The sequence below is a fragment of the Labrus bergylta genome, chromosome 23 (assembly GCF_963930695.1).
Source record: "Labrus bergylta chromosome 23, fLabBer1.1, whole genome shotgun sequence".
NCBI classification, from domain to species: domain Eukaryota; kingdom Metazoa; phylum Chordata; class Actinopteri; order Labriformes; family Labridae; genus Labrus; species Labrus bergylta.
In genome coordinates this window covers 7964257-7992049 of record NC_089217.1, presented here as the reverse complement: position 1 = coordinate 7992049, position 27793 = coordinate 7964257, and the positions used below count along the sequence as shown (strand labels likewise).

Sequence of the window (27793 nt, the reverse complement as noted above, 5' to 3'; positions counted from 1 at the left end):
TCACATACCAGAGCTTAGAAGCAAAGTCTTGCACATTCACACACAAATATTCACACACATTGATTCACGAATTTCTGAAGCATCAGTCTAAAGTTTTATGTTAGCCATAATTTCTTACCTTAATTGCACTCTCTTTACACTATTTACTTTAACATTAATCAGCCAAAAGCAATATAGTGGACCAGTGTGTGAATAGTGTGTGTGTGTGTGTGTGTGTGTGTGTGGAAACCCATTAACGCCCTGGACATCTTCCCAGTCAGGGCAAATGGGTGGCCACAGATTGGCCTGTCACACTTAGCCTGAAAGAATCAGCTCACCTCATCTCACCCTCTATTCACTCACACACACAAGGGCAAGGCAAACACACACGCACACCATTCTTGATGGAAAATTAGTGTCAAGTCCCCAAAACCAGAATAGAGCCTAGAGAGAGGGAGAGAAAATAACCAAATGCCACTCCAGTCATTCTCAAGTGTCAAGGTTTTGACCATTACAAGGGCAGAGAGCGAGAGAGAGAGATTACAGGTGTGTATTGTGTGATTGTTGTGTGGGCATATGTGTGTGTGTGTATGAGTGAGTGTGTGTGTAGTTGTCCCTTCTGTAAGTTGCACACACGGTTTCCCCTATCTTTTACTCTTCAAGCTAAGGGACATGCATGACATGCACAACCAAAGTTGAACTATTGACCACAGGTTTATCTTTCTCAAAGTCCCTCCACCTCTGCGCTCTCCATCTCCCAGCTTGTGTTATCTGGGCCTTGGTGTAACTGATGCCCTCTGAGGGATGCATGTACTTCAGTGCAGAGAGGTTAAATTAACCACTGTTGATCTTTGGATTTATAGAAGCCAAGATGTTGTCATCCACTAGTACACTGAGTCCATTCATGTGTACTTCTACAACAGTGTTAATAAACTTAATCTGACAGATTGTAGCCAAAGGGAAAACCAATGTATAAGTGTCCATAAGTGAATACATATATTTAAATGCCAGAAGCCCACAGGGTCAGTCTGCATTGTTGTGCAGGAAAAAAAAAGACAACTGATGGATGTGTTGTGAATTATAATGAATGTATTGTGTTCATATTGTACTCTAACTCGTGAAATATGTCTCCTGGCCTAGCCAAGGTTAGAGCTATTTCTACAAAGAATAAAATATGAAAACAGGCCCCCTGCCTCGTCCACTGACAGCAGACCAAAGGCTTCAACAATTCAGCTTTAATAACATGTAGCAAAAAGGCCAAAACATAGTGAACTCGTAGAAATCTCCACCACTCTCCCACCCACACTTACTTTGTGCTAGAAGAGGGGAAGGATAGCATGCTGTTCATCTTCAAAGTGTTCTCCAAGATAGTTTGTTGTTCCCAATCAACCTTGAAATCACTGCTCTGAGAGCAAAAAGAATGGCAAGCACTCTCTCTCTTTCACTCTCTGTCTTCCTCTCTCTATCAGCATTGCCTTTATTTACTTTATAGATCGGTGAGAGGAGCTGTTAGAGAGAACACCAGGGGAAGAGGAGAAAGGCAATCAATAGTACAGGGGAGGAAATCAACAGGAGAGGATAGTTCACGTGTGTGTGTGTGTGTGTGTGTGTGTGTGTGTGTGTGTGTGTGTGTGTGTGTGTGTCTGTCTGATCGTAGTCCTGTCCTTGACAAACATTGACCATTCGTTTAGAAAGGCAAATGTCTTCATTTATAGACATGCTCTCCTATCTATCCATCAACTGCACGTCCTTCATGCCCCTTATGCTGTATGTTTTTTTAATCCCCTTGGGAAACTTCTTCAGATTCCCCCCCTGTGGTTTTCCCTGCCACTATTGAGGAAACTCTTAAGCTTCACCTGTCAACCAAACTGTCTTGGCCTATCACACTCATCCTCTTGCTCTCCTTTGCTGAGATGCACAACGTATGCTAATGCCTGTCTAACCCGGCAGGTGAAAGGAAAGTCTTCACTCATATCAGCCTCCACTTTCGCTTCATTTCTTCTCTTTCCACTCTTTTACCTCTGACATTGGATGTCATACTTTGTCAATCAGAGGAGAGTCTCATAGAGGACTCTTAAAGAAGATTACCTATAAAGGTAATGTGAAGGCTTATGCTGGCCTTTGAGAATGAATGAATTTAAATGAATTTAAAAAACTTGATTTTGATAAAAGAAGACCTAAGCACTTTTCCACAAAAGTACAATGGACCTTCAGTTTCACAGCTACTTTTCAAAGGTTCCTCCATCCCACTGTTTTCTTGGTTTTTGAGAACGGTACAGATTAGTCTGCAAGAATGTGAATGAGTCTTTTGAATGCTGACAGTATTGGATCACTTAAAAACATTGTGTGCAGCAAGTTTCACCCATAGGTGCTTGTACTTACAGAAAGTATACCTGCTGCCAAGCAGGGACCTTTTTTCTGGGTAAAATTCAAGTAACCATGACATTATCAAGAGCCTGCCCCTCTATTGAAATGCTCTTCTTAAGTCCTCATGTGGCATTAAAGAAGATTTAAAACCAGTCAAGGGACACATAAAATCAGAAGTATTTTTGCATCTGGTTCTTCAGACTTCTTTTGCAGCCATTGGAGTCGCCTACATACTGCAGGTTTTTATGTTTTATTTCTCTGTGGTTTCTACCCATGCATTAACCCCTCCAAGTACAGTACATGGGCACCTCTGGACTTAGCCATTATGCCAGAAGTCTTAGAGGGAATTATGGATATTTTACCTCCCCTAATGCTGCCAGTTGGCTGTCAGTTTTGTATTTGGTTAACTAGGCTGTCAAGATTCCTGTCATCTGTGACAGTGAGACAGATTGGAAACCATATTTGGAGAAGTAGCATTGTCAGAACGAATGTCATCATATTTGGCATGAATTCGGGAATATCTCCCATTACACTGTGATCTTGATGTCAATTTGGAGCAAGTGGTGCTAATGTCACGATATCTTCACGTTAATAATTGGTTTGACATATAAGTCTATACAGTCTATAGTTGTATTCCCAGAGTACTGAGATCATTTTCTCTCTTTTTTATTTTTTATTTGTCCGCCTACTGTATTCCCTTCTTTACTATCATTTGAATCGAATTTTATCTTCTGCAATGTTATCATGGACTGCATTTCTCATGTTTCCAAGAATTCATTCATGGTCTGCAAAATGTGTTTTCATATTAACAGTTTGGGCCTGGTATGCACTTGTGTCTCCATTGTATTTTGTGCTCAGAAGCTGGCCCACCCGTCTTCTGTTTGTCTAGCACCTTTCTTCTCTTTGTCCAAACACTCACAAACATTGATCCCTCCTCGCTGAAGTGGAATGGGGACAGTACAGTCTTTGGACCACTGGCTACAGGCAAATGGCTTCTCCTAGTTCATTAGAGAGGGTTTGTCCATACAATCAATACAATCAGTAAACGTCCTGTGGCAAACTGCAAAATGAGTCAGTGAACGCAGAAAACAACTATACTGAAATGAAATGACTTACTTGCTTCTTATATTTTCCTTTGAGTAGCACTTTTTGTGCAAAAGAATGAATAGATAAGATCATTCTTAATGCTTCTTTTCTGGAGTCACCCAATCATATATTAATTGACAGTTGTCAAACACATGTATTAGTATCTAAGGATGATACAAAAGTTCAAGAAGTACTAAGTAAACATACAAAAGGGCTTATGAAACTTGCAAGTCATGCTGCAAAGCCTCTTGTCTCCTAAATCCTTTGTTTTCCCAAGACATCTTTGCTGCTGTCAAACGAATAACCTTTTCAGAGGGAAAAGCTAATTGGCAGATCCATCGAACACTTTCTCGCTCTCTCTCTTTCTCTCTCTCTCTCGCTCATATTTATTCTGCACCGCCGCTACCTGTCGCTGTGTCACAGTCATCCGTTACCTCAGTGTGCTCATTACCGTGGTATGCCAAAGTAATGCTAATTAAACTGCAGTGCCACAATTAGCATGCTGCAGGGGACTCATGTTTAGTTGTGGTGACCACTAGCTTGCCCCTGGAGATAGCTGTAAGTGCTTTGAAACATATTGTTGGCAGAGGAAGGAATTGTTTACACCTAAAAGACAGTTGTTGCTCTAATAGAGCCACCACATTTAGAGTTAAAAAGATAACTCTTAACTCAAATCAGAGGCCAGACAAAAAGTGGGTAGGCTGCTAATCCTTGTCTAAGTTTTTATGTGTGCTAATAACCGGTTTAATGTTGGTCTTTAAACTTACCACCTCTTACAATGTGCAATAGACTGTTGTTGTCTCAGTCTTGCTAAATTATTATTTAGCCTATGTTCAGATTAAATAAGTGTAGTGCTGAAAGAACCAACATTAAGAAGAGCTGGGATAGCTTAGGTGAATTTTTCTGTTGCAGAAAAATGTGAGATAAAGAATTTGACTTAAAAAATTCAGTTTTAATTATTTGACTTTCTCTCCCTCATTACTGAACCAAGAGGCAAGGACGAGGTAAAAGCAAAGACGGAGATAATGAAAGGCAAAGAAATTTCAAGGAGATAATAAGAAATGGAAGCTGTCAATGGGAAAATGTTAGAGCACTGAGATAATATTGCTGTGTTTTCTTTTTGACTGATCTGAATATCCAGAAACTTATAGATTGCCACTGAAGGGTTCTGCCCTGAAAAGTGATGCCAAAATATCCCAAATGATGGGTGCTGGCTTATCTTAGTCAGTGGTGAAATCACGGTACAGACTTACGGCCTTTCCGCTAACTAAAACATACATTTAACTTATCAATAAATTCCTCAGGTCAGCGGGGTCCAAAGCAGAACATGTTCTTTTGTCCGTTTGAAATGGATATTTACTTTTATGGATAGTTTAACAACTCTACTGTTACTGTTCCTCACATTCCTCCTCTACCTTGCCAATCTGGTGCACTCAGTGCTGCAGGAGTCACATTTGTCAGCAGAGCTGTCACTCATGTGTCATACCCCTTTTTAGAGGATCAAAATAATGAATTTCAACTAATTGTCTCAGACAAATAAACACTTATACATCAGCATGATAAGAACTAACTATGACAGAGACTTTGTTGAGAAAGAATGTATAAGAAGTGTATTTTTCAGTTTGACCAATATACTGTCAGTTAACACAGACGAGGTGGGCTTTATGATCTGTTCAGCAAGGGGAACTTTTTGGCTTCACTTACAGGGGGTTATTATATCATCCAGGTAAAGGTTTGTGACCTTTTATCACAACTTAGGCAACTTAAAATTATGTGCAACTAATACTTTTGATGTGGTCTGAAACAGTTCCTAAGTGGCTTGGACAACTGTCAAACTTGAGTTTATTCCAAATAGTTTCTTTGATCCTGAAATCTTTGCATCCATGGCACTCGCTCTGATGTCCGTGCCCAGGGGAGGGTAGCCGTCCCCTGAGTATGGGTGACTGGTTTCACCCTCCCTGCACCTCTCCCTGGATGCTAAGGGAAGTTGAGGGAAGGGAACATGGCCAAGAAGTGACAGGGGCATCAGGATGGAACGGAGTGTTGCACCTCCTGGTTCCCTCTCGACTGTCACAGTCATAGTGTGAAGAACACACACACACTCACACACACACACACACAGCACACAAACCAATCTACCTAGCTGCGACACACAGGCTCAAGCTCACACACAATGCCCACTTTTAAGTCGGGACCATTGCTCACTGTCACCTATCGTCACCCTACCTCACACAGGGCAACAGAGACAGTGAAAAGAGGACATGCACACACAAACACAATCTCACAGTGGGGAAGGTGTCTTTCTTTTGTCCAGAAGAGCAAGAACCAGACACCAGGAGTGACATGAGACAGAGAGGATGAATGAAAGATGTGTTGACAGTTAAAGAGAGGGAAGGTATAAAGTGATGTCTTCCACGTACTGAGAGGGGTGAGGTTACATACATTCACAGAAGTGAGAGCAGGGGTGAGAAATCTTCTGGTGAAGAGCATAAATTCAACTCCAGAAGCAGGTACTCTAGTTAAGGATATGAGGATAAACACATCACATACACACACATACAGTCAATTTTGACTATGATGGGGAGCACCCCAGGGAGGGAGTACCCATGCAGGTAATGTCAGATGTCCCATCATGTAGCTGGTGCTGTGGCAGCAACAACGTACTAAGAAAATAATAACAACGTTATATAATCTTGCTGTAATCCCAGCTGATTGTCTGTAGTAATACCAGATATATTTGTCACTGAGATTGTTGATGCATGCTGAGACAATTTAATGTCATAAGGATGTGTCTTTTATTATGAATTAATTTATAAGTTTTACACTTTGACCTTTATTTGAGCAAACTCTACATATTTAAACTACACCAAAGACTTAACAAGCATTTAATATAAATGTACTTGTCAAAATGTTCAAATTAATCATTTCCAAATTTTAAACTGTGTTATAATTTAACTCATAGCACCAGTAGTCTGTCTCTCTGTGAGTCATTCTAAATATATTCTGCAGAAATTTACAAGCTGTGTGCATGTCATTTAAAATGTGCCATGAATAAATTATGTTTTTTAGAATTAAATGTAGAATAATAAGGCTTTTTTTTTTTTAACAGTAAACACTTCTACTCCATGGACCTCTAGATGCCCTATTCACTTTCATAGATAATGATGAGTAAAGCTATTTCTCACTCAGTTTTACAAACTGCCCTGTGGCGGGAAATTAACACACCATAACTCTGCAGACTGGATATTGACCGCCTGGATCAATAGTATCATATGCTGCCTTCTACAACGGCACACATGCAGGATCATAATAACACAATATATAGAAGATACAAGCCAAGTGCAATATTGAGAGCGCATTGAAAAGCAGCCCTCCAGTGCCCTTCCCATATCCCCCTCAGGGGCTCCAATGAAAACATCATCAAACAGGGGACTTCAGCTCACACATACCTGGGGAAATACTGTAGATGTGCTTCAATGATAGGCTTTTGTTTTCCCTTGTCAGTGTCTGGGCTTTCATTTAATGATTGTGAGGTCAGATTGTGTTAGAAGTGGTAATAAACGGGGCAGTGATATATGAGCTGTTTGGAAGCATTCCAATATTATCGTTTACATCCTTTATCCGTCTTATCTCATCCAAGATATCATGTAACTGCAATTTTTTACTTAAAATACAAATAATGAGAAAGCTTAGACTAGAAATTCATATGTAACATAAGAACAAGTGTTTTTTATTTATTAAGATGTAGAAATAATCAGTAGTAATGTTTGTTGGCTGGATCATTGAAAAGAACAATTTCATAATGACAGTGCCCCCAGTGCCCTTTATGTGTCAATAAAACCTCTTTAATGGTTTAATGTGTCTTCGGGATAAAATATTTCATAAAGAATGATTGAACAATTCAGACAAAGTTAATTTTCTTGTCAGTCTTTAACCCCCCCACACACACACACACTACACACACTCACACCAGCATACCTCTGAACCAGACAGATAAAGAGCTTTAATATAGAGAACCTGGTCTAATAGCATCTTCAGGGGCGGCAGTGACATCACATATTCTAGATAAACAGTCTAATAAGCCTGCCACAGCATCCACTGTTTAATAGCTCTGCCAGGGGATTGTTTGTATTTTTGTGTGTTTGTGTGTGCGTAATGATAGAGAAAGAGAGACGGCACGGCTTTTTGACAGCTGCTGGTAGAGTGTGAGGCACCGAAAGTCACGATAGGGAGAAACAGCTGCTGCTTGCTTGCCCTCAGGTCCAGATTGACGTTGCTGATCGCCATTTATTCTGATTTGTTTGTGTGCGTAAGTGAAAGATACAGAATTTATGAAGGTTGTTGGAAATAATAAGGGCTGTTATATCCCTCATTTATTGAAATGTTTATGGGACATTGAGTGACAACATCAGGCTTTGTCTTAGCTGCAGTTTGTAATTTTTTAACAGATTGTTTAATTTTGTTACCTGTTTAAACTCTCTGCAGCAGTGTTTCTATTTCATTTCCTGCTCAGCTGGTGTTCTTGCATCGGTAGTACGTAAAGGGGATGGCTCAGAGAGTTCGAGACTTGGGGGCAGCCACTCTACAATTTCAATGTCTTTGGAAACAGGCTCATTTGAGACAGAGATTTTGTGCTAGTGTGTGTGTGTGTGTGTGTGTGTGTGTGTGTGTGTGTGTGTGTGTGTGTGTGTGTGTGTGTGTGTGTGTGTGTGTGTGTGTGTGTGTGTGTGTGTGTGTGTGTGTGTGTGTGTGTGTGTGTGTGTGTGTGTGTGTGTGTGTACAACCGGGAGTAACAGGGTCATAGCCACTGGGCCAGGTAATGACTCCCCCACCGGCCCCTCCATGTGGATTTCTGCTCTGTGGACCACCTTTCTTAATGATAGCACAAGAAGGCACACTGCCTGTGTGTCTGTGTGTGTAGTGTGTGGAGTGTGTGTAGTGTGTGTAGTGTGTGTGGTGTGTCGATGTCCAGGCTGAGTGTAGATGTGTGTCATTTGAGTGGATCTCTGTGACACAGTACCTTATACAGCCTCAGTCTATTAGTCTGTATAGGATTTTATAGAGTGTCTGATGATGCATGGGTCTTATGGTAATTGAGTTTCAGTTGGACTACACTCTGCCTATTTCTTGTGCATTGATTTACCACAAACAGCAGATTCAAGGCAATCCAAGATTTGTAGAATACAAGAAATAATTGTAAAGAAAATATATTAAATCTGATGCAGTGAAGGTTTTTCTGGGTAAAGGAATACTTGTGCAGATTCTATACCTGCACACATAAACTTAAATAAAGGTTTATACCACGTTTGTGTCTTATGCTTGTGTGCAGTGCACTCGTGGTTTTTTTTGCCTTCAGTGACATGAACATTTGATAGAGCCGAGGATGGCTGGACTCCGGCTTTGTGAGAATTTAATAGCTTTCATTTCCCAGCCTGCTTGACCTTCTCCGTGCCTCACATTAGATATGCATTACACCTGAAGTCTCACATGGCCAGATACATCTGCTCCCTCTCTTTAGTATGTTCTCTCTCTATACGCTCCCCTGAGCCCTGCAGCCTAAACCCCACTCCATACCCGACTAGTTTCAACTATTAAAGATCAAGCCTAGAATTATGGTTCTGTATACCTTCAAAATACAGAAGGCTACAGTATGTTTAATGCTGCTCTTATTTATTAGTGTGATATTTTGTATTACACAAACATTTTGCTCTTTAGTACCTTTGTCCTTTATTCTTGTTTTTTCTTTTCTGTACTTTTCAGTCACTTTCAGGTTATGTTTCATCATGCAGGTGCATATTTCAAAACCTAACTATGAAAAATAGGATTTGCAGTTGGCAGTGATGAACCTTATTAAGCTAAATTATTCTTTTTAAAGTTGAATGTATATGCTTTAGACTTGTTTTGTTGACCTAATATTAATCATGGAGGCTTTGATCACAGCCTTCTTTGACAATATTGTGTGCTAATCATTGTAGTCACTTTAATCATCAAAAGAGCTCAATTATTACCACTGTGTGATTGGTCATTTATCCCAGAGACCATCTTGTTTTGAATGGCAGTGACAACCTCATCAGAAACAATTGCAGAGGCAAAATATTCCCTCCCTGCCCTCTCCTCAGTCTCCCTCTAATTGTGTCACTTTATCAAAGGCTCGGAGAAACAAGGGTGCAGATTAGTTTCCATTCAGGGCCAATCTAATCCTTTCAGCTTGCTCTCTTATAATGTGTCATTTCCACTCAGTCAAACAGCTCTGCACAAGAGCAGTGTTTACCAATCAAGTGAATAGATGTTGGACATCTAAAACGATATACCCAGGCAGACTTCTTGTGACTGTTATTTGAAATGGAAATCACTTTGATTTCCCGGGTTCACAAAATGATATATTCTTTGATGTTCACAAAAGGAGGATATTGTTACAACATGTGCAATCCTTTTTTTTAAGGTCTGTATGAATTATAATTAAATCAATTATACAGCGCTTTACTCTGATAATACCCACCTCTCAAATTATTAGCCATCTGTGTTAGCAACACTCAGTATGTATGAGAAGAAATCACACTGCAGTAGTAGTAGCGGTATTTTCCACAATGGATTGTGCAATGGTTTTCAAGTACGTTTAAACATGCAAAACATACATAGTCCTGTATAAAAGTATCTCAGTAAGCATAACTTCATACACCAGTCTATCCCCCTTTGAGCCGAACTATATGGCTGTACAGCAGATTTCTTTTTGGGTTGTTGTGTTGAGGTATGTTGAGAGAAGATTGTAATACCTTGTAAAAGCACAGTAGATTGCACAGTACTCTCATTTATTTTAGGAATCAAACTGTAATTGTTTTTCAATTGTTCAAACCTTTAGAGCGAGAGATAGAGATAGAGAGAGGAAAAGCCTCCCCTATGTGCTGAGTCATAGTCTCTGCATGGTTGAGGATGTGAAAGTGAATAATTCCACCTGTTGTCTGTCTCCTCCTGCACAGCAAGTCTGTGACCTTCTGACTCTGATAAAGAGATGAAACTTTCACTCCCTGCAGGGTTTTACGACATCTCCATAAACAAATACACAGCAGAGGCCATCCACTTGCAATATAATTCACTGGCTTGCAAAAACTCCTACAATGTATTCTATAAAGGCTAGTGTGCAAACATTATTTCAGACTAGAGAGCTTTATCTATGTTCCTATTTCGGATTTTGTTAAGTACATTTCCAGTGCTGGGAAAAGGTCTGACTGAACCCACGATCATTCCAGACTAAGGCAGGGTGGGGGGGATGCTGCGGGGGTTGTTTGCTTTCATGGCGACACTAAGCCCAGGATGCACCAATGGTGCCCATGCCAGATAGTGTGAGAAGGAAAAAAGGTTTAAAAGGTTAAATCTCAGAAATTCAATATTGTCCACACTTGTCATTTTCGTCATGTATAAAATTGAAGAAGTTGTGTGATTTGATATTTGTTGCATACATGCAGGGAGTTGTGAACCAGCACAAATCAATAAATTATCCTGTCGTTTCACTTTCCTCCCGATGTTATTTACTGCAGCTAGTGTCTGAATTTATAAGCTTGGACGTGATGTTGTGACTTTGACCCTTTGTAAAGGTATAACAAGCATTTATCACCCCTGTCACATCCCTCATAAATCAAAAGACTATTCGGACCCTTCACCTTGTGACACCGAGGCATCCTTCAAAATAGTGCAAATGTAAACATGATTAAAGCATTCTAATATTAACTCTGATTAACTTTAATGTCATTGGAAGCAACAAGTGTTATACATGTTTAGTTCTGTAATGTAGTCTCATGTTGATTTATAGCCATGATGATCTAGTTCAACTCATTTCAGAATGTGAATGTTGTAAATAAGTAGATCAATGTGACTACAGATTTTTCTACGTTATAGTTCTTGTATGATAAAAGCTTTTCTGACGGCAGCTGGATGCCTTATTTCTTAATTGGTGAAAAATATGTCCTTATAGTTATCAGTATCCATTATTGTCTCTATTGTAATTCTATTTTTCCTAACAACCTTAAGGAATCATAAAATGTAGCTGTTTATAAAAAGAGAACGCGTAAAGATTGCAACACGTATTGTTGTTTGTTTCAGAGAGGAGTTGAGGGAAATATGATTGAACATTATAAATCCTTATTCATCCTGTTATTCATTCAATTGTAATGATTCAAACACTCACATGTATTAACTTTAACAGTTGTGCCAGTTAGTTCCAATAACGCACCCTCCCTTAGTCTCAGAAATGTTATGATTTTTTTTAACCATAAACAGTGACACTGTCTATGAACCAACACAAAAAGAAAAGCCGTCATCAAAGGACTCACACACAAAACCCAAACAAGGCAAGCATGTTCACTAAAATATCCTGCAGAGCATCTTTTACAGAGTGATTCTTCCATTAAACAGCAGACTGTGTATGTTTATGTGTGTGTGTGTGTGTGTGTGTGTGTGTGTGTGTGTGTGTGTGTGCATTTGAGGGTTTGTGTGTCTTATTTGCCTCGGGGTACTTATATGATGTGGTCTTATTAAATCAGTGCTAGAAAAGGAGGAACAGACAGGAGTGATAGAGAAGCACAAAGGAACCCAAAGCGATTAAACCCCTACTCAAACCGGCTTAGCAGCCAAAGCTTCACAGAAAGCCAACAATGGCCGCCTTCCTTTTAAATCCTGCTTCTCTTCTGCTTTCTTCTCCATCCTCTCTCTATCTCTCCTGCACTATTTACCCCACCTCTTGTTCCCTCCCTCTCTCAAACAGATTACTTCTTTTCGTTTCCTTTCTGTCTGTCTTCTTTGCGGCACGTTAGGCCGCTTAACTTGACAATACCCATGTCAGGTCAAAACCCACCCTCCCTCAGTGTCTCCTGTTCAGGATAAAAAAGCTCCTTGCTGCATAAGGTATTACTGTATTCCATATGTCAACCTCCTCCAAAGTCTTTTTTGTCCATTCTTTTCTTTGTCTGACTAATAGGGGCCCTCTGTGGATTTGCCAGGTTGTTAATTGCACACAATGTTTTTTTGTCTAAATCAATGAAGGACTTGCACAAGTTTTTGTGGGGATTAGAAAAAGTTGGAGGAATAGAATGTTGAGGTTATTTTGTAATTTGGGCCGTTAGATTTCTCACAAATTATTCACAGTAAGAACATTTCCAAAACTTGTAGCTATGAATCTATGTCTATGACGCACAGGTTCTGTAATATTTCACTTCATGACTTAAAATAAAAAATGAAGATTTTGGTGGTTCATAAAAAAAAGTAAGAGTCAAAGAGTTACTCTGCAGTATATCAAGGGATACATTTACACCTTATAACATAAAAGGCCTAGTCCTTAAACCGTCCAAACCTCTGTAACGGACTGGATTAGACCACCTGGTGTGATATTAAGAGGCAGAGAAATCCTCCCTGCCCCCCATCAACGTCCACATTTCCACCTGCACTTGGCATTGCCCATGAATGCCAGTCATTAAGACAGCATTACAAAGACCGGGCCTACCCCTTTCCCTATGGACCGGCTCAACTTCCACATAAAGAGCACCCATTGTTTTAGTAGCTACTGCTCCCACCCCACTATAGACTGGGTTTCCATTCACCGGCCACTGTAGCTTGCACACTGCAAGAGAGGAAATATGATAATATGTGTGTAACTCCGTCCGTCAGGGAGCGGCGGGACATTCTCCTTTTCCCCTGTGCCAACAGGTGGGAAGGGGGCGAGCCCTGGTCAGGTTACTAGATCTGTGTATGGGTGTGTATGTGCATTTGTAATCCGTAATAACACCCCCTCTCTTGTGTTTTTTTCCAGGTGCACCAGAAAGGAGAAATGTGAGCGCTCATCAGAGCCCCGCCGCTTTGCATCAGACATTAAACAGTGTGTGCGTCTCAGCGTCCACCCAAACAACATCTCGGTGTCCCAGTTTAGCGTCACGGTGAGTTGATAGAAACACACGACCGGTCATGTACACTGAAAAAGATTTCCATGAAATAAACACTTTCACTCATTCATTTTGTTTTTTTTTAAAACAGCAGTTTGATAATATTGAAAGCCCTTTTCAAGTGAGATTTCTCGACAGTGCCCGAACGAGCTCCACCGTCATTACGTCTTTCTACACTCATATTGATTATATATATATATTTTTTTGTGGCTACTTTCAATGAGCAGCTATCACTTAAAATGAAAAGCGCTTCATTTTTTTAATAACAAGTAAGAAACACTTGAGCAAGCGTTTGTTTTAGCTGAGCCATATTGCAGTAAACGGTGAGACTAGCTGAATGTGTTGCTGGTGAGAAAATCATGTCTGGCAGTTTGACAATATCCCACACTCAAGCATAATTTGTAATGCAATGTAATTATGCTGTAGATACTGATTAGTAGCCAGTGTTAACTCTAATCCTGCTTTACATCATTTTGCTGCCTGCCAACAAGAATCCTTCAAACCCTGAACTCACAACTTAACAGTCCTATCCTGTGAAACACTCTCCCAAACAAATGTCAACAATCATCAACAGCTCACAGTTTAGCTCATCTGTCTTTATTGTGGTCGCTGGCAACTGAAAGCAGCTGGACATTTTGTTCTTAAGCTGCTGCCAGATGTAAAGGGTCTGAATGGTATTGATTTGCGTGCAAGGAGCTGTGATACATTGCAGAAGAACTTGGCTGTGCAGGAATAAACACAGAACTAATAGGGAGATATGTTTCGATAGTTTCCTCCCCTTCTCAGCAGACTGTTGATGCATCAATAATTGTTGACAATGCAATAGGTCCAATTCCTTTTGTACCCACATACCATTTGTTAGTTATATTGCTACGTAAAGACACTAATGACTTTACTTTAATCTCTTGCACAGATTCCAACATTCAATAAAAGGCCAATTGTGATTACACAATTTACATTGTGACAGGAGCAGGTGTCGTCTAAGGGTTTCTAATCCCCTGTGTAAATTTGAGTGGCTGTGTAGGCTTGTGTCTGCATATATGCTTTCCTTTTGGGGGTGTGTGATATAACCCCAGCTGCAGAAAAGGATCATCATCCACTGAACACATCACAGTAGATCTTTCAGGGCTTACTGTTTTTCTTTATCAGAAGTAAGTTTGCAGAAAGATTGTCAATTTCAAAGGTGGAACAGTAAACGTTGTGAAATCACACTGACCTTAACCACCCTAAGTGATGTCATATTTCAATTCCCATTTCCTATTTAATGGGGGGTTTGGAAATGGCTTTGAATCTCAGATACAGAGTGCATAAATATCCAATATGAATTTCTAAGGTCAAGCCTGAGTGACTATTCTCCATCCACATTGCTCCAAGGGTCACACAAGAGGTGTTGATTTTCTGAGGTACACCTCTGCATCACTCTAATGATATTCATGGTGTGTGTGTGTGTGTGTGTGTGTGTGTGTCAGGCTTTGGAGAGTGTTTAACCTTTTCCCAGAAAGCAGGCTTTACCCAAAGGCTATGCTGCACGTCTCCCATCCGAATGATTGCAGAGCAGAGGCTGCGGCCAGACAGACAGGGGCTCCTACTTGACCTTTGTGTTATTAAATATTTGTTTAGGAAGATAAACCGAGGCATTTTCAGCTGAAACAGAGACACTTCACATCAGACACATTCTCCGAGATGAGACATCAATTTCTTGTAGAGTAGAAATACAAACTAATGTTTTAATCTTTTTCAATTACAGTATCTGTATTAGCTTAGTTACAGGTGTATTTCTAAATCAAGTATGCTTAAAATTAAAGCTAAGAGGTCACTCTAAATACACTATTAGGAACGACTAAAATATGTGGAAAACTATTAATATCCTGTTTTACTTATCTTTTTTTCCTTAAAATTTAATTTTGAGTAAATTCTCATCAAGCTTCTTGCATCATAAGCAACCTATCATTAAACATCCTCTGCATCAGTGTTTTGTTAACAACAGAAAGACATTTATGTATGGTGTGTGTGACTGATGTTTCTGTTAATATAAGAATGTTATCTTCATATAAATGCAGCCCTGTTGTGGCTAAGCTTTGCCATTACTACTCGGACTGTTATTGAAGTAAGTATTGAAGGTCTGCCTGCGTTCCCTCCTTAAATGAAAAAAACAAAACAAATTAATCCAAAAGAAAGAAGAAGGCGAGAGGTAGAAAGAGCAAGGAGTGAGAGAGAGGATGCAGGAGATAGAGGCCAGGTCAAACACTGTCCATCTTACATGGGAAGCTGTGGATCTGTTCACACCCACGCTGCCATCTTTTCATTAAACAGCAATATAAAAACAGTGCAGGTCAGCCCTACTCTGCCGCTGAGGCAGCTTCCAGCAACACATCATAAGTGTACCGTGGACTGTGCCTCAAATCAATGCCTACACCATGGCCCACTGCAGACACACTTTTCTATCAATATGTATATTTTGGTCCTGACCCCACTCCACCTGACTCAACCAACCTTTTCCCCCCCCCCCTTTTTATTCAAGGACAGTGTTTTTTTTCTCCTCCTACTCCACCTGCAGTCTGATTTTCCGTGGCTGCTGGTTGTGCTTACACAGCATTTGTAAATAAAAAAGGAAGATTTGCATTTCTCTTTTTCCCATAGAGCTGCCTCTACACCTGCACTTTTATCCCTTCCTCAGTTCTTCACTATCTCATTTATTTCCCCCCTCCACATGTCTGTAGTCTCTCTTCATTGTGCACTTTGTTTCAGCCATCTTTATTTAATTGCCTTGTTCCATCTCGTCTAACCCCTCATCCTTTCACTTACCTTGACTTTCTGCTTTTTGCACTGCTTCCACTTTCTCACATTAAAATAACTTTCATTCAGCTTGAGAGTGAAGGCATTAAAATGGAATTCTTAATTCCCAAGACATTATGGGAAGTCATCTTTGTCCTTCTGTAACAGAATGTTTTGAACTTGATCAGGATCCCTGTTCATCTTGTGACCTCTCATTCAAGAGTACTCCAGTGGCTCCTCTGGCTGCTGATCCCCCTGCAGTTGGACCATTACTCTGCAGAGAACTTGCAGCTGTGCTTCTTGTCAGTTATATTGTGTTACAGTCATATTTGAAGTACACACTGGCTTCAAATCTGATATGGAGGGCTCACAGATGTGTGAGGCTGAGTACTGCAATCATAAAATAATTGTTGGGGTGCTGCAAAAAGCTGGTTATATCTGACCTTAGACACAATAATATAATACACTTTGCAATGTTTTATCAATAGAATTTCAAAACGATTAATAATTTTCACTGCAATGTTTGCTGTTAAGAATTTGAAGGCATTGAAAATTAACTGTATCCTTTCTACTTTTGCTTTGATTGAGCATATAAAAAAAATGTTATGGTCCAGAATACTAAGAGTTTTTTAAAAACCTTTTCCTTTTCCCTCTTTACAGTTGGTGCTGGAGGCCCATAATGTCCCAGAACTCTCTGCTGGGGTCAACTGCACCTTTGAGGACCTGGCTGAGATGAATGGCTTGGTGGAGGGAAATCGCATCAGATGCTCCTCCCCCGCTGAGAAGGAGATGCCTCGTATTATTGTTGACAAAGGTAAGGCTGGAAATTTTGGTCCATAAAGCAACAAGCTTGGTTTAAGAAATGTACGGTTCCATACTAGCCAGTGGTGGGTTTTCATGTAATGATTGCATCATCAACACGACATGTCTATGTGTAAATGACACCAGTGACTTCACTAATCTTGAGGAGGCCTGTTTGATGACTTGTCAAATAATTTTGGATTATTAGAAGAAAAAAAATGCTTGAATCAATTTGTTTTTTGGATCATGTTTTGACAATAAAACATAGATGTCTGTCAAGGAAATCATGTGGATGTTATCCCCTTCAGTGAGAACCATGCTAGTCCTGCGGCTATGAGTGTGAATTTTTGTTTTCCTGTTGCCATCACTAACTTGGTTGGCCTTAAAGCACTGCCCCAGGACATGTTTAGCAATTGAATGAACATTAAATATTAGGCTGCTGTGGGGTTTATTTACTCCCTTCCCTCAAAGAAGGAACAGTTTGCTCTAGAGGGAGTGATGGGACCCCCAGTTAACCCCTGTGCAAATAGGAGAATATCAAACTGCACAGCAGAGTGTCTTTAATATAGTATTTCAGCTCAATTAGAGCCTGGAGAGAACAAATTCCCTGCAGACAGTTTCTATTGCTTTCAAGAGAGAAACAGTAAAAATATGTCTGACAATATTCATACCACAAGCAAGAGGAGAAAAAATATTTTCCTCTCTCTGTGTTTCACGTCCCCTTTCATTGGCTCGGTTTAATTGAAAACGTTGTCATTTGGGAAGGACTGTCTCCATGGAGACAACCCTTCACCATCCACACTGATTTCGCCCTCATATTCAAATAATGAAGAGCCCATCTTCTTCCATAACACCACTTGACAAATGTGAAATGTTTAGAAAATATGGGAACATAGGTTTGTTAAATGCTTGCAAAAAGCCATTCATAAAAGCATTATTTAGATATCAGAGACAAAAAAACGATATAGTTTAAATTTGAATAATCTAAATAAGCTGACATTTATGAAATTCCAGTTCTAGAGAGACCTTTCAGTAAGGCCTCAGCTGTATATTTTTATGTACAGATTTTATAATTAACAGAAGCTTCACCCTAACATCCACTGCCATGAAGAAACACAATGCACCCATAAAATAACCCAGAGACAGACAGCACACATGTGTAGTTGTAATGCTGACAGGTAGCCTAAGGGGGCTTTAGGGAATGATCAACATTTGTTCAATGTTTGCATGTCAACCACATGTAAAGCTGCATGTTAACATCATCTTTGTTTTTCTCCCACAACCACAAATGCACACAGTTAGATCCTATTTCCTTTGTCAGTTGGAGAAAATGATTCCACATTTTTGCCTGTACATGAACCTTTTAACTCCCATTCTTACCAGCACTCATTAGAATAAGGTTGGTCGAAGGAGGGAAAAGCATGAAGAGCGACGGATGGGGTGAAGAAAGAGGGAGGGATAGATAGAGTTAGCAGGCTTCAAGGTAACATTTAGGTGGCCTAATTAGGACAGATCCGTTGTCAGCGGTGCTTTACTGTGATTGATGAATGATTCCTTCTTTGTTGGAGAGATGGGAAGAGACACGGGGGAGAAGAAGGAGTCTCAGTGTAGAGGAGACCTGTGTGGAGAGATAGGAAGTAAGGATGAGAGAGGTAGTGTAGAAAGAAAGCAGTTAGATGTGTGGATTTGCTGTTGAATTAAACATGAACTCCTTCATTAGGGCCAGACAAAAGGACACACCAAATACAGATGAGGCGCGAGCTCACATACACACACGGTTTCTGTTTCATCTCCCTCCCCCTTTACCTTGTCAAACACTCTCTCATAGGCTTTTCTGAGAGAAAATGTAAATCCCTTGGGGAATGTGTGCACCAACTTTTATTGTCTTTTGTAAGGCTGTGAGGAGAGGGAGACTTAACCCAACAAACCCCCTCTACTCTCCGCCTCTCTAAAGATACTGCCTTTACCACTGCAACAGGCCCAGCACCTGTGGCTCAAAGCACTGCAGTAAAACACCTAAGGTGACTAGACAGAAATAGGACATTTCAACAAGTGAATAAAGTGGTTATCATACAGGCAGGGGTTCTTTAAAATATCTACCAACTGCGTGTGCTGGAAAATGAGTCATACTTTTTGTTTCTGAATTTGTTTTTAAAGTTGGATGGAGAATGGGTTCAAAGACGTTACTTCTGTTTAAAAGCGGTTCTTATTCTATTGATTTAAATTATTTTCTGCTATGTTTACCTGACTATAAATCATCCTGTGTACCTCTGTGTATCCAAGTACTAATCTTGATGATCTGTTTTTCTCCAGGGGACCACCAGATCGTGCAGCTCTATCTGAAGTCTAAGGAGACAGGCCTTGCATTCGCAAACACTAGTTTTGTGTTCTACAACTGTAGCGTGCACAAGTCGTAAGTCGATATCTTCTTCAAGAGCACTTTTCTCTAACACAGCATGTGTTAGAGCATCACTCCCTTTTGATAAAAAAACTGACATAGATTCTGAAAGGGTTGGACATTGTTTACATAAGTAAGGGGGAATATTGCGCTTCTTTCCTCGCATTTGTTTCTGTTCAATCCTAATTTTCTCTCCAACGTTATCCATTCAGGTGTCTCTCTTGTGTGAGTAGTCCATATCAGTGCCACTGGTGTAAATACAGGCATGACTGCACCCACGACCCTCGCACATGCTCCTTCCAAGAGGGTCGAGTCAAGAAAGCTGAGGTGAGCACCAAGCAATGATCTGGCAAAAAAAGTGTTTTTCCTGTTTTACCTTTCCTTCTTACTACGTCAAATCTCAATAGAGGGTTGAGTTGTTGTCTGCAGCCCCAGAATCTCTCTCAGTACTTCTGCATGTAGGTTTAAAGACAATCAAACTGTAGCCTATAAAAAAAGATATCAGAGAATACCCTTGGTTTTAAAGTTGCCCATCTTTAGCCCATTTGCACTAGCTAAGCTATAAAACATGGTGATATAAATTGAGGGGAAGTGTTTGGCTATTTCAAACTAATAGCCATCATTCTGAGGTTTCACAAGCAAAAACCGAGTTGTGTTAAAAGGATTGAGACACCTTTCAGCAGTAGTGCTTCCATCTGGCGTGAGTCTCTTGGCATGTCTTGCTCTTGACTGCACATCAAAGGGCAGTGGAAACTAATAAAACGGAGTCATTTCCTCTTGCCCATCCCTATTCCCTGCGACAGCTTAGTCTGTGTGAATTATCAATAGTATTGGCAGCCAGTTCTATTCCCCTCGAAGCAGAGCCCACCGTAATTAGGCTGCTCTGCTGCAAAGGACAAGACACTCACTAGATGGGGTACGTTCAGTGAATGCCCCCGACCCACCCACTCTCCTTCCTGTGAAAGAAGTCTCACTCCGATTTAGAGTCTTTGCCACAGTGGCAGCCTTCAGGGCAAAGGAAGGAGGTGTGGGTGTGTGCCCATGTATGTGTGTAACCTTTTGTGGGAACATTATGTCTCTGTGTCAGTGTGCTTCTATGTTTTTTTTTATATGTATGTATTTATCTGAATGCAGTTTTCCTCTTCCTGTGCTCCAGCCAAATCACAGTAGTTTGCAGTGGGAGGGTTTTACAGGGAGTTAGTGGCCTGTTAATCCTAGCCTGAGGTGAGCTATGATGAAGATCACTAGTGCTCGTGTCTGGGCTGGCAGACGCTACACGATGGGCAGGGACAAGCTAAGCCAGATTGCCTCCTTTGATGAGCAGTCTGCTCTCAATTGTGTTATTCCACCCATGTTTCCCCCCCGAGTCATTCAACCTGTGCAGACGATATTATTTTCTTTTTTCTGCTGTTTCCATTATCCTTTTGAACCTTCTGCTTAGTCAGACCCAAACCAGAGTCTTTTCGGGTTTACTTTTCCAATTAACTCAGGGGCTGCTGGTCAATATTGACTGAGGATAATAATGTGTGAATCTTCTCCCATTGTGCTGCAGACTAAAAGAAAACCATAAATAAAGCGGAGGGGATTTGGTATTTGCACATTAATGACATCTCCTTTTTGCATGTTGTTTCAGAAAAAGCAGGTGTTTTGCAGGCTTAATGACTTTTAATTTGCTTTTAATTAACCCCTTGAATCCAAGGTCATGCATTTGCTGCCAGCTTTCCTGGTTGCCTTTTTAAATTAATAATTTAGACACACACACAAAGCTTAAGAACATGCAGAAACGTGCAGATAACCAAAGGATAATTCCCAAGATTTCACAAAACACAACAAGTCAACTTTGCACTATGAAATGGGATGGCCACTTTCTGCTGCAGACGACTTTTTGTGTACTATTACAATTAAGGGATTTCAGGCAGTGATCTGAATAATCCCTTAACACTATGCTAATGATGGAGGCTAGGCAAATCTCCCTACTGGTTGAGCTTGTTGTTAGTATGCATGGCAGGACAGAGGTAAAGCCAGGCTTGGGCGTACAGTGGGTGCCTTTTTTTTTTATGCCAGCAATGATATGGGCACACGGATCAGACGTATGCCTATTGGCACATTAAACAAGGCCACGTCCCAGTTTGCCCTCCACACGTCTCAAGGACTTAGCCTAGCTTAGCTTCCGAGGAGCCTCAGTGACAAAGAACATGCCTGCTGCATCGCTGGGTTAATCCCAATAAAAAGCCAAAAGATATTTCAGACCTGTGCATTGATTATTAGAACCAGATTTTCTTGTTTTCTAAACTAATAGGTTTTGGTTACCTGTATATGTATTAATTTGTCAACGTGCATACATACCCTGACTAAAAGCAGCTGACAGAGAGCTGACACTTCCTGTCCTTTCTGATTAAAAAAACACAGAAGGATACTTCCCTTCTTCTTCTGTCTCAAACCCAGCATGTTCATATCCTGTACTGCTGCCAATCCTATCTGTAATATATTCAACTGGTGGGAAGATGGGAAACACACCAAAATATAACAGTTACTGAATATATATTGCTTCCCCCTGAGAACATCCATGCAGTATTTACTTTTTGTCTTTAGTGTTGTGATCAATGCTAGGGAGTTTATTTACCATTATCTTATTGAGCAAGTGATCAAGATAATTTTATTAAAGAAGCTAAATGTCAGCAGTAATAGCTGTTAGTTGCCAATATGAGTCAGGAATGATAGAGATCGAAGCTTTAGTTCGATTCATACAAATCAATGTCATACAGAGGCTCTGACTGCTGAGAAGTCACTTGAGTCTACAAAGAGTAAAGACCAGAGAAAATGAAAGCAAATAGATTTATAAGGTCATTGACCGGCCATAAAGATCTGTCACTATTTTAACATATGGGTCTTAGTTTTAGTTTTATAGGAATATTAATATTTTTGCATGAGTTACACTCTTGTTAAAGGATGGATTTTCCATCATTTAAGGATCACTTAAAGGAAACAAGTGCTTAAAATAATCCAGCATCATCAAAGGATTTGTATTTGTAGCCCTGTCAAATACAATACAATACAGTAAGGTATGATGCAATACAGTACACTGTATTGCAGTACACTGTTTTACAGTACACTGTTTTACAGTACACTGTATGGGCCCCTTGGGGAAATGTGTCTAGTTTCAATGTTGTAAACATTTAGCTCCCTTTGTAGTAGCATCAATATAAAAACATGATCTCTGCAAATGAATGGCCCAAATAATCCAGATTAAACCGAAATTGTACCAAATAACAATGCTCTGGAAAGAGGTAGGACAGAGATGCACGGAGAAAAAAAAAATCTCAGGAGAAATGAAGAAGAGATGTTTGGGGGACAACTTGAGGTTTTGACTGAACAGCGGGAAAGAAAGAAGGTGAGGAGCTGCAGGGAATGAGAGAGCTGGAGAGTGTCTTTGCCCCAGGCTCTGTAGGAGATGATAAAACAGAAGCTGGTTAAGGGGAGCTCTTGGTAACCACAAGATGTGTGTGTGAACGTGTCCTGTATAAAAACTAAAGATCCTCTTCATCTTCACACCTTACACTTCTATAATTACGGCCTTCTTTCTCTCTTTCACACTCAGCCCTCCCTCCTCCCTCCTCCCTCCTCCCTTGCTTCAAACTATGCCAAGGGCTTTTACATTCACAGTTCCCACTCGGCTGCCTACTCTCTGTCACTCTCCCTATCTCCACCCTTCACACCTCCCACCAGCCTCCAATTATCAGATCTAAGTAGGTTCTGGAGAAGAAAAGGAGCCAGGAAAGACTGAGGAGGGTGAGAGAATCAGTGAGAGGGAGATGATAAGAGAAATGAAAAGGGTCAGTGAGATGGATAGGATGAAGAACACAGGCTGGTTTTAAAGAGAGAGAGAGATGAAGGCTGGAATAAAGCATGAGCATGATAGAGAATCAAAGCTGAGGTCAGAGAAAACAATGAGTCAGTGATACAGAGTGTCGGATAAGAAGATGATTATATGGAAAAAAGAGGTACCAACTTGGTTGGAGAAGGCAGTGTTATTATGTGGTGATGATGAGTCATGCTATTGACAGGTACTGTTCACTTTTTAGAGCAAGTCCCGTACAAAAAAAACACATTGAAATGCATCAACTAGCCTGTGTCACATCTAGAATGTACTTGGCTGTCTCTCTCACCTCCTTCTGACAGACTAGTTATCTCATTAACGGGAAAAAAATGCACCAAATTTAACGTTTCTTTTTCCCTTGACTTAAATCTAAATTATGGTTATTATGAGGAAAGTTCTGATTGAATTAATGAGAGCTATCACAAATGACCAATTGGACGAGATTAAATTAAAAAGCTCTTCTGGCACATCATAGGAAAAATGACTTTCTTTCTTTTCTTTTCCTGTCACTTTAAATAATCCGCTCAGCATTGTGTCAGTGAGAACTGATAACAATAAAATTAGAGGTTTTCATTTTTTCAGAATAACCATAACCCTTTTCTTAAGAGAAATATTACCATGGTAATGTTTGAGCTGTTAGTTATACAAAACAGCGCAGTCTTTAAGTTATCACTACTTATTCTAATTTCTCCACCCAGCTCTTCCCCCACCTATTGGCAGGGTTCAAAAACAATGTTGAGCCTTTTGGAGTGAAAGATATAAATTTAAATGTGTGTATTCTATGTAATATCTCATGGCGACAGGAAGTGCATATTCAAGTGATGTGTGTGTGTATGCAGGGTGTGTTCAATGTGCATGTATATGTGATTTGCATGTCCTCCTTTTTTATTTATTGCTCTTCAGTCGTTGGTGGTTGAGGGGGTTGGGAAAAGGAGTAAATGCTCTGACATTAGATCAACTTAATGTTGACATGAATCTCTACAGGCGACAGCAAGCATCACTGCAAACACCATCAAGCATCAGTAGCCAACTAGTATACACATGTGTTTGTCCAGACCAATGAAAGCCCATTTGGCCTGAGGGACTGCTGGCACCAATTGCAGCATGTCTGAGTGTGTATGCATACATACAAGCAGCAAAATCTGTACTAAGTAGGAGACAAACAGTTTACACGCCTGTTTGTAGATTCCCTGACACTTTATGAATTTTTCATTGTTGAAGAAAATAAGAGATCTGTTTTTGTATTTTGCTGTCTTTCCTGTCAGAGACTGGTACTGGTGCTCTGTAGAAGTGGGGGAAGACTGCTTCAACTGATAGTGAACATCACTGAGGTTAAGGCTTTAAATAAACCCACTTTTGTTTTAATTATGTAAGATTATATACTGTGAGACTGCAGGGACGGGAATATGTGCAGAGAAATGTGCCAGGTGTTATTGAAATAGTGTATCTGTGTGTGTGTGTGTGCGTGTGTGTGTGTGTGTGTGTGTGTGTGTGTGTGTGTGTGTGTGTGTGTGTGTGTGTGTGTGTGTGTGTGTGTGTGTGTGTGTGTGTGTGTGTGTGCGCGCGCGCGCGCATTCAGCAGCTGTTGAAATTTGCCTTTTTAAGTTTCTCTGTTACAGGTTGACATAAAGGTAGATGATGCTGTCTGGCTTTGACTGGTTGTATTTATCATATACTGTTATGAGATTCCAAGGCTGCAGTTCATTTTCTGTCTGTGTCTGTGGGTAAACACTAACATGTCAGCATGTGTTAACCTTGACTCTGCTTGCATGTTTAAAAAATAAGTCCTTTGAGTATGTATTTTTGAAGTTTAGGGTTTCAACAATGGAGTGCCTTTTGGCTGTGATGCTCTTTGTGTGTGCACAATACTATCGCCTCATCACCATACGCCCCTATCATTATAGATCTGCGTCTTCAAGATTCAGCTTTAGTCACCGTGTTAGGTCATACTCCAGTGCCTCCTATGCCTTCTTTTCCACAAACCAGATCAAATTTATTGCCTTTTATTCAAGTGTATTAACTGGAAGAGATGTGATTAAAAAACGGATCGCGTCTCTCTTTGCTCTCTCATTTCCATTCCCCAAATACAACCCATTCGTACTTAGGAAAATGAGATTTGGAAGAGCAAACACGCGTGCAGCACCTTTTCCTCCGTCTCCTTCGCCACAGAACCCACTCACCCTGCTTGTCATTTATCTATAATGACTTTGTGAATAGTGTCACAGAACGTTCCCCTCTCTCTCACCATGCAGCCACCCAGTCAGTCACTCAGCCTAACCCAATCAAGTGGCTTTTAATGAACTTCAAACAAGTGTTATCACCCAGTTCACCGTGTGCTATGCTTCACTCCCCCCCAGCTCCCTCCATGCGGGGGCTCACCTTATCTTCACTCCTTTTCCTCTCTCTCTCTGCCTCTTTGACATACGAAAGCTCCTCCTGTGGCGTACGCTTTATGGTATTTTTTTGCCTCTTTCAGTCACTCTGTTCTTTTGTTGCTCCTCGCTTTCATTTTACGTATTTTGCTCTCTCTTTTTATCCAGCACTTTTCAGTGAAAAACATGAAACAGTTTGGGGGAGTGCCGTTCTCTACTTACTTCTTCTACTCTTTTACTTCACCAGTTACTTTTTACTTTTCCAATCTTTGCTTTTCTGTTCCTTTTCTCCTCTTACTCCATTTTGTCGCCCGTTCTCACCTGTCCTCCTCCTCTTTCCTCTCCATACTCTCCTTCTCCACCCATAGGTGCTCTATATTTAGTCAGTTCCTCACACCTGAATTGATTGGCTGTTAATTTTAGACCTCCAATTGCTAAGCGACTCATCTCCCTCTGTCTTTGGCTGTCTCTCTTTGTCACTCATTCTTGACTATTTACTGTGTAGACAGAAATCAATCGTATTTAGATCTATCAGTGACATCTTTTACTTAATGAGCAAAAACAAGAGCACCAGAAAAAAAAAATGAAAGCTCGAATCATTTTGCCGTAGATAATAAATGTGGATAATGATTGTGGAGTGCGCTTTGAGTTGGCCCTTCACTCAAAGTGAATGGGATCAGGTCCTGTCCAACCAAACATACTGAAATGAACTTAACCCAACAGGAACTGTCACAAAACAAGCACTTCTGACGCTGTGTGAAAAATAAGGTACACGTTGAAGTGGCTCTTTCATTCAATTAAATCAATATTTGTGAAGTACTGTTGGGTACTTTACCTGATGAGATAGATAATAAGAGTGGTGTCAGTCACTTGGTTTGAATATTCCTGGTTCAATTAGCAACCATCCACAGGGTCTTCAAATAGACATCGCTGATCTTTTCAGGATGATTTCTTTATCAGTGTAATGTCAAAAGTATATGGGCATTAAAATGAAAAACAACTGTTTTATAATACTGATTATGTAATGTATTATCACTTACATTTAATAAATAATCGTCACACTAGTTACTTCTGTTGGAGAAGATGTATTTGTATGAGTCCAGCTATGATTTGACTGCTGATTGATAGGGGAGGGAAAAGCAAGTGCAGAAGTAGCTAGTAGTAGTTACTTATGTGAAAAAATAGAGCTGTGTTAAAGTACAAATTGAAAGGCTCTGAAATGTACTCACAGTATTACACTGAAAATTAACCCTCCTGTAAAAATGTTGTACAGAAAATACTCGCCAAAAGAAAGCTGAAAACTTACAAAGTAACTGTTTTTGGTCACTTCCCATTTCTGCTGATTGATTTGCATATCCCACATAGATTTGAATTTCTGTCCTGATGTTTCACAAGCATTAGGCTACAGTAATATGTCTGACTTTTCTGTCTGAATGGTCCTTTGCAAGTGAAGCATATTACATATAAAGGAGCGGATATGAATTTGTGTTGGTACAAGTGAAAGACATTTTGTTCAAAATTCATTGAGGACTTCACTGTGTGCCTGAACTGCTCTTCGAATGACTCTTCTCAGAGCACTCAGGTGTGAAATAACATTCCACATTCTTCCAGTAATTAATCTAATTGCACTTTTAACTTTTAGCTGGTGAAGAGGAATATATTTACACATAATAATTCCTTGTTTTTTTTGTCTGTCTTCCAGGGTTGTCCCCAGCTGCTGCCTGCAGACAGGATTCTGGTGCCTGTCAACGTGGTGAAGCCAATCACCCTACGAGCAAAAAACCTCCCCCAGCCCCAGTCCGGTCAGAGGGGCTATGAGTGTCTGCTGACCATCCAGGGGAACGAGCACCGGGTTCCTGCCTTGCGCTTTAACAGCTCCTCAGTGCAGTGTCAAAACACCTCGGTGAGGATGAGTGTGTGAATGTGTGTGTATGTGTTTGGCATACAAGCTTCTGCAGTATATCACCAGCGACCACCACCCCACCCACACACTAACACAATCTCTATAAAAAACGCCCCATTTCTATAAAGTTTAACTATAAAAGTGGCCGTAATATTTTTTCTCTCTCTAACACACATACAACCACGCAGGCATACACACGCGGCTTCCACAAGATTTCCACTCTAAGCTAGACAGTGGGCAGATGAGAGGAGAGCCTGACTTTGTCTCTCCTACACAGCCTGCGTTTATGCTCCATTCACTGACTGA

General features: G+C 40.4%; 1 protein-coding gene across 1 annotated transcript in view; it reads left to right on the top strand.

The window, feature by feature from the left end:
- Window positions 1-27793, top strand: part of plxna4 (plexin A4) — a 208183-nt gene that overhangs the window by 132079 nt on the left and 48311 nt on the right. Inside the window, exons 6-10 of the mRNA XM_020652671.3 lie at window positions 13232-13355; window positions 16797-16950; window positions 19251-19350; window positions 19548-19662; window positions 27287-27487. Of these exons, the coding sequence (XP_020508327.2) occupies window positions 13232-13355; window positions 16797-16950; window positions 19251-19350; window positions 19548-19662; window positions 27287-27487 (694 nt within the window). The remainder of the gene's footprint in view (window positions 1-13231; window positions 13356-16796; window positions 16951-19250; window positions 19351-19547; window positions 19663-27286; window positions 27488-27793) is intronic.